The 12,833-nt window shown below is 34.1% G+C and overlaps 1 protein-coding gene across 1 annotated transcript; it reads left to right on the forward strand.

Annotated features, from left to right (window-relative positions):
• The first annotated feature begins 4,311 nt into the window (after window positions 1-4,311).
• Window positions 4,312-9,585, forward strand: LOC131596443 (uncharacterized). Its single transcript, XM_058869092.1, has 10 exons — window positions 4,312-4,519; window positions 4,740-4,909; window positions 5,420-5,551; window positions 5,733-5,783; window positions 7,220-7,316; window positions 7,487-7,533; window positions 7,910-8,126; window positions 8,671-8,800; window positions 9,127-9,169; window positions 9,300-9,585. Exons 1-10 carry the CDS (start codon window positions 4,420-4,422, stop codon window positions 9,372-9,374), a joined length of 1,062 nt encoding a protein of 353 aa, XP_058725075.1. The 5' UTR covers window positions 4,312-4,419; the 3' UTR covers window positions 9,375-9,585.
• Window positions 9,586-12,833: the final 3,248 nt, after the last annotated feature.

The raw sequence follows: 12,833 nt of genomic DNA on the forward strand, positions 1-12,833 counted from the left end.
TAAAACAAAAATGTAACGATAAATAAACAGCTTCAGACAAGAATCGAACTCGCAACCACCTTGGCTCCAATCTCATTTGTTACCATGACTTTGGGTTATATATTTGCAAACAATTGTATATATTATAATTTTTAACTTTTTTTTCCCGATTTTAAGGTCCCTAGGTTTTTTAGGCACTAGTTCGTGAGCCTGGATGCCCTGGCCCAAGGTCGGCCATGAGGAAAGTTAATGCATGTCCCGCTAAAATTTTGACTCACACACTTCATTGAACACTTCACAGTAAAAGATCTTGAAGGAGTGCGCTAGCACGGAGTTCAAGGAGGTCGGGATAAGGAACTCATTTTCGCCCAGGGAGTCAACACTGACTCATAAGTCAAAGTACTGTCATTTCCACAAGAGTTATGACCATAACATCGATGATTGCAACCAATTGAAAGATGTGATTGAAATGCTAATAAAAAATAGGGTGTTTATCTGAATACATTAAGGATGACAAGAGAGGCCGAAAGGACTCTCCCAAAAAGAAACAATTTCCTAGTAAGATTGTAGAAGTTGTGGTCGGGTAAAGGTAAAGAAGCAAGCAGCAAAGAAGAAGATGAATGACATCAAGGAAGTTGCTAGTATATCGCTTCCATAAGAGGAGGCGCCCCTAGGGCGAGGAACTCTTCTAAGACTACGATGAAGAAAGAGATTTTTTAGTTGACAACTGTCAAAAAATAGGAAATGAAGTACTTTGACTGCAAGCTAAAAAGGTCGATTATCGACTACTATTGCTAACTTTGATGTTTCTAAAGTTCAAGTTCATAGAGGCAGCTCATATGACATCATGTACTCAGACCTCTTCAAGAATATGAAGATGAAGAAGGGGAAATTGTGGCCCTATGGGGGGTCCGATCTATGGGTCTTTAATGGTACAATTACTCGTCCTTGGGGGTACAATGAATTGATGGTCACTTTACGTAAAGGGCGGGATACCAGACCATAGATTTCTAATTCCTAAAAGTTCAATGCAAAAGCCCCTACAACTACACTATGGCTTAACTCATCACAATAACATTAGATACAATGGCCTCACTGATCCATATAAAGTTGAAGTAGCACAACATACATGATGAGTCAGTGTTGATAAGTGCTGACCTTTCAGGAGCAGAGATGATATATAAGACCCTACAGTAGGACCAACATGAAGACTCATGTTTTTTTTCTAACGCTGCATGCATATTATTAAAGTAACAAATACCCCACGATGCCAATGCGTACATGCAAAGAAAGCAAGCCTAAAAATGGAAAATAACCATCCTACCCTCTCTTAGTATTTAGTTATTCTAAAGGTCGTGATGGGTTCGCCAATATGTCAACCTCGAACTAGGTTTCCTCCTAGGGCTTGGTAAGGGATACTGACCTTTGATCGAGCACGATACCTAGAGACGTCTAATAAACTTTGAGCATAAAAATCGAAGGAAAAGCTAAGCCCTTGAGAAATGAACCTGTGACCAAAAACATTATCACAAGTCATGTATAATACGAATAAATAACAAACTAAAAAATGTATATAAATTATAGGACGTGAACGTCAAATTATATGTCGTATACAAGCATGTCGGTAAAAAAAGGAGGACACACTAATTCTCAAGAGAAACCACCTTCTCATTCTCGATGATTTGATTAAGATAAACCATGTCTCAATAAATTGGCACAATCGAATAAAAATATGCCATTTAGTTCAAGGCACTCTCAAATGCATCCTCAACGAAGATAAAGTCTTCTTGTAACAACTTGTCCAACTACTTTGAGAGCTCAAGATTCTTTTGGCACATAACATGATGGTTGCCTTCAGCCTTCTACTAATTCTTCTGATACTTTTTTTAAGATCTCTCTAACTCTCCTGCCTTGTTATGGGAAAGATCTAAAGACCAATTTGCTTTTTACAAAACCTTGACCCTCTTTGTCCCTCTCGGGAAAGTTGATTAACCTTTTCGACCAAAGGGTTAGGATACTCAAAAGGCCCTAAGACCTAAAAAAGTTGAAGCGGAAAAAGTATTGAGCAGATAGAGATTCCACTTTTGATTCTCATCCACTAAGTCTTCCATTTTCTCCAGCGAAAACGTGTTATTGTCTGCTTCCATATGTTGTTGAATAACACCTTATCTTTGCCACTAGTTATTCCATATATTCACTACGAAGCCATTCTTCATATCCCAAATTATCTATGATTTCAAATTAGGCCAAAGCTTAATAATGTTCTTCCACAAGCTCTGATCTTGCTGATTAGAATTGACTGTAACAAGGTTGCTATTTCTTCAGACATACTTCCTTTGAGCCACCTGGAACTACATACTATTATCTTTTCCAACCAAGTTTAGAAAGACAAGCTTTATTCATATGAACTAAATTTCGGAAACCCAAGCCCCCTATGTGTTTTGGCCGCATAAGAGTGATCTATTTGACCGCATGAATATATTATTGGTCAACTTTGTCTCCCCATATGAAGTCTCTTTAAAGCTTATGAATCTCCTTGATGCACTCTTTTGGTAAGGAACACGTCATCACTGTATACGTTGGAATTGTTTCAATAATCGTCTTAGCCAATGTTGTTCTACCTGCAAAAGACAAAAGTTGAACTTTCCAGCTCGTTAGTTTAATCTTAATACTCTCTATGATATGCTTGAAATCTTTTTGTTTAGGACTTCTCCTGGTAAGAGGAACCCCCAGACAGTTCCCCAACTCCGTTGTTTTTTGTACCCAAACAGACGAATGATCTTTTTTCTCGCATGTAAAGGCGTATTATTAGAGAAAAGAAATGTAGTCTTGTTCTTACTAATTCTCTGACCAAATATACTGCAAAAATTGTCCAAGACATCCTTAACACATATCATTTGCTTACCTGTTGCCTTCCCAAATAAGAGGAGGTCATCTGTGAACATCAAATGCAAAATAACTAGACACCTCCCGTCTACCTTGATTCCTTTCCACTGTCCACACTTAACAGAATCCATTATTATATGCGACAACTTATCCATACAGAGAACACACAGATAGGAAAAAATTGGATCTCCTTGTCTTAAACCTTTAGTAGAGTTGAAGTAGTTAGCATGTTTCCCATTCCACCTTATGCTCATTAACACATACGTCATAACATACATAATAACTTGAATTAAGATTTGGAGGAATCCAACTCCATAAGCACTCTATGAACAAAGGTCCAACTTAAATTATCGCACTCTTTGCCAAATCAACTTTAACAACAAAGTATCTTATCTTCCCTTGCCTTCTATTCATGCTATGAATTAGTTAGTGGGCAAACACAATATTCTCATAAATGATTTTCTCCGGTATAAATCCGGTTTAAATTAAATAATCTTTTTTTTATAAAGTTACTTTCAAATACTTTAATAGAAACTCTTTAAATTATATTTTTATTATTAAAATAAAAGTCACTTTTTTATAAAAAAAATTGCTAAATGTTATTTGGTCCTACTTCTCTAAAGTAGAAAATAATTCAATAAAAAGTTAAATTAAACGGCATCAATGAATGATAATTTTATTATTTTAATATAATATTATTTTAATTGCATCATCAAATTAATATTATTTGTTTGTACTTGTACAATTTTTTCTTTTTCTTTTTTATATGTGAAAAAGGGAATAACTTACCATCTCAATCCTTTCCTGAATTAAAATGTCTCTTTCCTACATAAGTTGTTGTACATCCATCCCCTACTAGACATCCGTATTATGCGGCATTGACATCATCCAAATCCAATATATTAAATTATTATTATTATTTCATAAAATTATTAATATTTTTATAGTTTAATGATTATGCATTGACAGTGTAAAAAAAGTTTTACACCATTATTTAATTAAAATATAACGTTTTACCATATCATACAAGTTTTTTTAAATTTTTAATCTGAGCTATTCTAATTCATAATCGTCATTGGTTGACAATGAGCGTCTAGGGCATATCCCTTTTTCCCTTATTTTTATACGTCATTTAAAATTGTTGTTTTCACATGTTAGACTGAATTTTAAAATGTTTATATCATATGTTAGATGATATATTTTTATTAGACAGACAATATAAAATTATTTTATAGGACAATGTATATGATTAAAATTAAATACATGCATTCTATAAAAAAAATTATTAAAAATAATAAAAATAAAAATAAAGAATAACACTTTTTCCTCGAGTCAAAAATCAAAATCTAGTCGAATAAAATCGTCAGAAATCTTGGAATATTCAACAGGGAAAACGGGTTAAAGTGCACTGCACACTGATTTCAATTTTTTTCATTTCCTGGTAAATATAAAAGGAAAAAAAAAGAGAAAGAGGGAAAAAAAGAACTCAAAGAGAAAAAGAGTGAAGTCATAGCTTCAACGAGAGAAAGAACCCTGTGATGTGGTTCCGATCACATGGCTTCTTCTCCTCCGCCGCGTCACTCTTCTTCTCCAACTCCTCCGCCGTCGTACATCACTCACCTTCCCATTGCTCCGTCTTCTCCTTCTCGTTACAGTACGTTTTCTTGATTCGCTTTTTTTTTTTTCATTCTTTTCTTTCTTCATTTCTGGTTTCGTCTTTTCCGATTCAGTTAGGGATTCGTTTTTCTCAAAGCTTCGATGATTCATAATTCTTCAACTGTTTAGTAATTTTGATCGGTTTTTAGTTTAATATTTTATTGTTATTTTTTTTTTTTACTGTTTGGATTTTGATTGATGAAATTTTGTTGAATTAGGTGAGAAGGTTCTGGAAGAAGAGGAACCGCGAGTTCCGATTCATGTAGTGACTAAAGCTTCTCAACTTCCGGTGGATTTTCTCGAACCTTCGCCTCAGTCGCATATCGTAATCGGTTTTGATTGTGAGGCTGTTGACTTGTGTCGCTATGGAAAACTTTGTATAATACAGGTTATTTTACGTTTTCTTGATTTTTTTGTGTGCTTGTGTTCTAATTCATGCATGAATGATGCAATGTGGTTTGAAACTTCAGTCACGTTATTTGGTAATTGTCTGAAATTTTTGTGATCGTAATGTGATGGTTTGAAATTACGATTAAAATTGATATTAAAGTCTAATTCGTGCATAAACACAGAGTGAACTTGGATCTTAATGTCAGGCTTTAGTATATATTATATGGAGAGTTTTAATGAATAAGATCTTAATTTGTATTCAAGTTATTGTTGATTTCAATGAGCTCTCAAAGTTTCCGGAATAGCTTGTGAATAAGATCTTAATTGATCTCTCTAAAGTAGTTTACTGATTAAGTAGTTTAATTGGATTGTTTAGCTAGATGTGTCCGTATAAAACAACATCTGATTTCTACTGTGTTTTGTTATCTTTAAGCGATAATGATTTTATGCTACCATTAGACATTAGTATGTTTGCTCTTGTTATATGATTAAATTTATGTTTGTGCAGCTTGCATTTCCGGATGCTATATACCTTGTTGATGCAATTGTGGGGGGAGATGTGCTTATCCAAGCCTGTAAGCCTGCACTTGAGTCTGATTATATCACAAAAGTGATTCATGATTGCAAACGTGACAGTGAGGTTTCTGATTTCCATTTTTCCCGCCGCTATTTGTATTTGTTTTAAGTTTAGGAAACATTTCTTGGACATTATAAAAAACACTATTGAAATAAAAAAAAAGTTTAGACTTAAGTTGTCAACTCAACAATTTCTGATTTGATCAGATGATTTGAGCCCTTACTAACATATTGTTGGTTTCTAGGCCTTGTACTTTCAATTCGGCATCAAGTTAAACAACGTGGTGGATACCCAGGTGAGCTCTCTTATTACTAGACTACCTCCATTGATCTTGGAATCCAGCATCTTAGTTGGCAAATTAAACTACTTCCATATCCATGATAACACATATTTCTTAGAATGAGATCTCATTTTACATGCCAGCTTGAATATGCTCCCTAGATATGTTTTCTCATCGTTTACGATCCCTTGACTGAGTAGATCGAGAATAATCTAATTAATAGTTAGAAGTGGGGACTTTGGGAAATGAACAAAAAATAAGATCAAATCAAAAGGATTTTGATTTAAATGGAATCTCATCAAACATGATTTATGATAGGATACTATGATATCTATATAGTCAACTCAATCTAGTGGGAAACAAATTTAATTGTTGTTAAATACTTTTAAAATATTAGTGTTTAGTCAACTCTCAGCTGTATTTTTTTAACTACCATAGTTTACTCTTATATTGATAGTAATTAACCAATTATCTTCTTTTATTGTATCTGTACTATAACTAAAAGCTTACGTTGGTTTCTTGAGTTACACAACCTTGATATAGAGAACAATACATAGCAATGGTGACCAGTCGTTGCTGGAAATCCTCTTATATCCTCTAAAAACCCATACACACTGGCTGTAATTTCTATTAACTGCGATTTACGCTGCCCTCTTTCCATTTCAACGGTACTGTGAACCATCATAATTGGCTATGTTTTGCACCAGCTTACAAGTTTCACCTGGCTACCAGCTGATTTGGCTCCACTTCCTCTTGTTTGTTTTGTTATCTTCTAGGCACGAGCTGTTTTATAACCAATTAGAGCCTGATTCATTTCCAATAGCTCTTGGGTCAATTTGAGGTTATTCTTGTTAAACTCCATATGTTCCTCTTGGTTAACTTTAAGGAGTCCGTGCATTGCTTTGTATGATTGCTTGCTGTGAAATTTTTGTTAGAGATCTTTCCTTCAATTTATTCTTGGTTGGGTAGCATTGCTGCCAACATTTCTAGATGTGTATTATTTTGACCATCTAGCCGAGTTATCGTTTCAGTAGTACACTTTTTTCCTATTTTGTCTCTAGTTTCACTTCACGGCTGTGTTTTCTTTCCAGCTATGGTTTACTTTCCACATTGTATTTCAAATTAGTTTTTTCAAATTTGCTCATTTGAAACATGTTGATAGCCTAATAATGAATAAACTTCAATTTTAGGGGAATTGTTATAAACTTATACTAACTGCAAAAAAAAATATTTATGGTGAAAACTTATGAAAGTCTACAAAGAAGTTTGCATAATCCTCTCCACCAAGTGATCCATTTGAAAATATGAAATCTCAGTCAAGACAAGGAAAGAGATGAAAATTGTATAATTTCCCTTATCAATATCATGTTGTCCTTTTTTTTCTTCATTAGCATTACTGAGAATTTTTATGCTTTATTGAGTTATTAATCATAATTCTTGTTTTTGCTTAGATTGCTTATTCGCTTATAGAAGAGCAAGAAGGACAAAAGAGATTGCCAGACGACTACATCTCACTAGTTGCTCTCCTTGCAGATCCTCGATATTGTGGTACTAAATGCGTCGTGGTATCCATTAAAATATTTTTGATGGTCATGGTTTCTTTATATTATTGACCATATTATTCTAGGCGTAGATGATTAATATTTCCTGATAAGTTCTTTGGAGTCGATTAGTTTCTCTCTCAATATTCATTATTCTCTCTGTGGGTTTGCATGCAGGCTTATCATATGCTGACAAGGAAGAAGTCCGGGTCCTTCTTCGACAGGTTGGTTTTTAAAATGATAATTTGATGGATTAGAGGTTTTTTTTCACTTTCCTTCTCATAAAGTTAAAATTATTTGTTTTCTTATGCTTGATTCCATCATGCATATTAAAGATCTGATTATGGCATTGAATATGTAACTGTAGAAAGTTTTTGAATAAAAGAAACAGTGGAACTTCATTAATCTTCAATTGTTGTGGTAGCCGAGCCGACTTAGTGGGATAAAATTTGGTTGTTGTTGTATATCATAACTTGTGCATTTTATTTGTCCATTGTTGGCATATATTCATGGAAGAGATTCATTAAAAAATATGAAATATTTATATAATCTGTACTAAACTCAATTCTCTAATGACATAATTTCTAAATGTTTTGTCAGGACCCCAAGTTTTGGACTTACAGACCTTTATCTGAACAAATGATCCACTCTGCTGCCGATGATGTCCGTTTCCTTCTCTACATTTACCACCAAATGATGGCAAAATTAACTGAGCGATCTTTATGGCATCTTACTGTTCGTGGGGCCTTGTACTGCCGCTGTTTCTGTGTGAACAGTAATGATTATGCTGATTGGCCGTCTCTACCTCCAATTCCAGGTATTCTAAATCTGGACAATAATATTATGTACAAATTATATTTTCTTGTTTTAATATTATGAGTCTGTTTGGACATATTATTTTGCCAGTTTATCCCTTCAATCTTCCTACAGTTTGCACCAACAGGGTTTAATTTGAAATTAAAATAATACAATGTATGATGTCATTCATAATAGTAATGACACAACTTTCCTGTTGAAAAGTTACCTCAAAAGTGGGAATATATCAGCTCCTCTGTAAATATAAGGGACAAATTTGTATGAAACTATGAACTATAACTTCATTGTTTGTGAGGCTCGGGGGTTCTTTCCATTTTTCAATATTGTGGCTCCTGTTTGAGGTTCATGCAAAATGAATTATAGCTCAGTGAAGCTTTGGTCCACTTTGTGCATTTGATTTCGTTACAACTAATAAGAAATATTTCACTTTTATTTTAAGCATTTTATATTAATCTACTATTTTGATACATATACGTACTAGGAATGCTTGTTTGATTGGTTCATGCTATCCACTGTTTTAAAGAATGTCTGCTTCTTTCTTGTAGATACTCTTAAAGTTGATGAAAATGGTCCCGAGGAAGAAATTCTTTCTGTTCTTGATGTTCCCAAAGGAAAGATGGGATGCATTATTGGGAAAAAGGGAGCTTCGATTATGGCAATTAAGGAGTCTTGCAAGTAATAACTCATTTCTCCCTTTTCTATTTCCTAGATTTAGTAAATACAATTCGTTTTGGAAATGGATTGCACGCAGTCAACATTTTCTGTAGTTGTAATTTTAGTCTTGCATTGAAGATAAGACGGATGATTCTGGTTTTAAGCTGTGTTGTAAATTAGATTTTAGAATTTAAAACTCAAACCATCCGATCTCCATCTAATGATCAAAGTTTATGGACTACAGCATTTTGTGGCTGCAGTCAATCTGGATCCTTCTGATTTGGTATAGTTCGATTCTCTCCATTTTGTAGCATTCTTTTTTAATAATTTTGAACTCGTTAGTGCAGTGCGGAGATTCTCATTGGGGGTGCCAGGGGTCCACCGGACAAGGTTGGTATATCAGTATACTGTGCCATGTGATTCATAAGCTCCGGCTTCTAGCTGCTTAGTTTATTTTTCAGTCTGTAGATTGGTGGTTTGGTATTGATTTGTTATTATATGTATGTATCTTTTTCTGTAGGTCTTCATCTTAGGACCGGCGAAACAAGTGAAGAAAGCCGAGGCTATGTTGAGGGGTAGATTATTGTATATCTGAAAACTCTTAACTTCTCTCTCAATCAAATTTCTGCAATCAGTCAGTTTTCTGGGACTTGCTGCCAATGAATAGTTGGAATGATTAAGGGGATAGGAATTGTTAATACTTGAGTCCTTTTCCCCCACTTGCATCCGTTGTTGGACGGTGAAAAACCAAATAAAAAAATAATCAAGATATGTCTAAATCAAAACTGAATAAACTGTTTCAATTCTCTCGTTAGGTGCCGACTTTGTCATTGCTATTTTATGTCATATGTCATGCATGTTAACAGATTTTTTAGGCATACATATTAATAGACTTGCTCAAATAGATTGTTGTTAAATGGACTAGAGAATATACCGTTGGGTAGCTCTCTTCTGTTGTCGAATATTGTTTAGTCGCGTGGGTTAGCTTTGAACTAATAGCGATTTTAACTGGAAAAAATTGATTTTTATCAACCAAATTTTAGTTATAAATAGTATATTATGATATTATTAGTAGCTAGTTGAAATATGGACCTCTTCTATTTTCTTTTCTTTTTTGTAAAAAATTATAGACCTCCTCAAACCTGTGTTAGCTCAACCATTTAAGCCTTAGAATTTTGCCACACCTAAGACTATAGAATTTGGTCGATATAGTGTATTTTGTAAAAAAGAAATCGTTCAATCGATGTAAATATATTTTATTTTACTTTTGATCACAGTAATTTATAAAAAAAAAAAAAACTATACCTTTAGCATCCCAGTTCTCTTCAAAAATCAGGGTAACAGTTCCATCAGTTGCTATGCTATATTCACAGGATGAGTCCATCCTTTAACCACAGCTATCCAGCCTTTGTTAATTGATTTTATTTGCACAGTCATACGAGGCTTCCAGTAGTCATAGTTGGATCCATCGAATGGGTGGCTTGCTTGAGTACTCCATTTCCATAGTACTAGAAATTAACTCCCTAGATCTCACCCAGAAATTAACAGGCAGGGTGCCTGTTCTGATACCAATTGAAATTTCTAGTTTCTAAGATGGATGTAACACTGGATGTTATGACATCCACTTCAATACGTACAACAGAATATTAATAACAGACTGTACAGTAAATAACACACTTAATTGTTTATCCATTTCGGTTTTAACAAACCTACCTCTGGGGGCTACCAAGCCAGGGAGAGAATCCACTATCAGCAATATCAATTCAGAGTTAAACCTTCAGTTTACACTCCTCACTTAATATTCTACCTAATATACGACCTGAGAACCCGCTCACTCCCCCTCAACCACAGTAGTGGTATCAATTTAATCACAAGTTAAAAATACTTGAAGACACACTTCAAAGACACACCTTGATCCTGCTTCAAAGCTTTGATCAAGAACACAGTACTCGTGCTTCACAACTTAGAGTACACAAAATACAACTCAAAAAATTCTATACCAGAGTAATCATCAAATTGATAATTAACTAGTTCACAAGTAAAACTAAACCAATGAACTCACACGAGTCACAGCAAAACAAAAACAATAGAATTCTACTCTGGTAAAATTCTCTAAAATCTCTGAGCTTCCAATTAGGGATTCTTTCTTCTTAAATACTTTGTGCATGGGCCTTGGGCTTCTTGAGACATAAGTTAGGGTTAATCAAGTTAACCTAACAAACATTTAATGATGCACACTTCACAGCTTGTCCTCAGTCATAACCTATTAACTAGTTTCCTAAAATATAGCCTAAGTTAAATAGGGAAACATAATAGCATAGTTAAAAACAGAAACTGCAGCGCCTCCTGCTGTCAGTTATGGATGTCATGACATTCTGCATGACATTCACAAAAAATCCTGTATTAGCTAATTTTAGCTCATCAAGTATAGTTCACATTAAGGTGTCATGACACTAGTCAAGACAACCATACAAACACAGTAATTTACCAAAAATCTTAGCCAACCCAAAACACTTACAATGTGTAACACCCCCTTTATACCCAAAAAATATAATCATGTTATTTAATCAGAGTAAAATAAAATGCACGCATACAGAGGGTGTTACAAGGTTTTAGCACACATAAAACATACACATACACATAATACAAGCCAATTATACATACACGCATGCTTCATGAATGCTAAACATAAATTAATTGCATACTGATCTTGATCTTTAACACATAACTTAATTTCATGCTTCAAATGAAAATCATGCATTTCACAGCGGAATAATCAATATTTCAGGTACTATCAATGATTACATCTCATACTATAATCATTGGATGAAACAACAATGAATCCATAATGCAAATATGTCATAATGATCCATACACCGGCACCAAGGCCACATCAGCATAATACCTCATCATACGGAATACAAACAAGTACGAATACTACATAATATCTCAAGGAAACATAATATTCAGCTAAACCCAGTGTTACATGACCAGAGCAATGACCATTACCTAGTGTAGGAATAATACTAAGTAATACTCCTCAACTAGCCTCTTGCGAATCACTTCTATCCTCAGAACCTGCACGTTACCCATGTAAAGGCAACATAATAACAGAAGGGTGAGAATTCACATCATTACTTAAAATTATATAATTGAAAGTAATAAAGAACACAACATATATTCATTAATTCCACACACTTCAAATGATACCTTCACATAGTATAATCATACAATCATTTCATGTATATTATATTCACAATTAAGGCAATTAGGATAATTATCACCAATTCAAGTTACTCACATGACATACCAACAAGTATCACAAAAACAAACATTCATAAACCATATTCATTAATGACTTATGAGACAAGATGCAATGTGACTCAATAATGTATGTGGTACCGATTGTTGTAACATTTCGTTCTCCCCTTCCTATTCTCTTCACTAGAACCAAAGCACTTACCTTAAATTCAGACAAGATTTAAAGCCTGCGCTACTTACACCCCATTAGGATCGAGCAATTGTGAACCCAAAGTTTCACCACCTCATATTTCAAGGTCAGTCAATGATGCATGTTCAATTATCAAATACCAAATGCAAACTAAGATTCTTCACTAATCTTAATTATCCAAGCATTCTCAACATAATTCCAACATATGAATTATTCCACAATTGCACAACAATCATTGTTATCACAACATAAGCAATGTATTTAGCATATACAATCATCATGTATCACCAATCAAACATAGGAAACAAGTCAACACAAGTATTCCACAAGATTCCATTCAAAACATAACATACATTTCAAACATGGTTCAAAACTCATCATTACATACATTAAAATTCATGTAAATTAATGATAAATAAAAATTAATCAAACCCCCAAACCATGGCAATAACAATCAAAGAACATATTTTTCAACAAACAGACCATCGTGCTAAGCGCCAGCCCGTGCGCTAAGCGCCCTTAATCAGAACAGAATTCCCTGTTGCGATGACATCTTATAACAGTTGCGAAATACACACATTAAACCAGTTATAATTCCGTTTT

This window comes from Vicia villosa, linkage group LG4 (assembly GCF_029867415.1).
Source record: "Vicia villosa cultivar HV-30 ecotype Madison, WI linkage group LG4, Vvil1.0, whole genome shotgun sequence".
NCBI classification, from domain to species: Eukaryota; Viridiplantae; Streptophyta; class Magnoliopsida; order Fabales; family Fabaceae; genus Vicia; species Vicia villosa.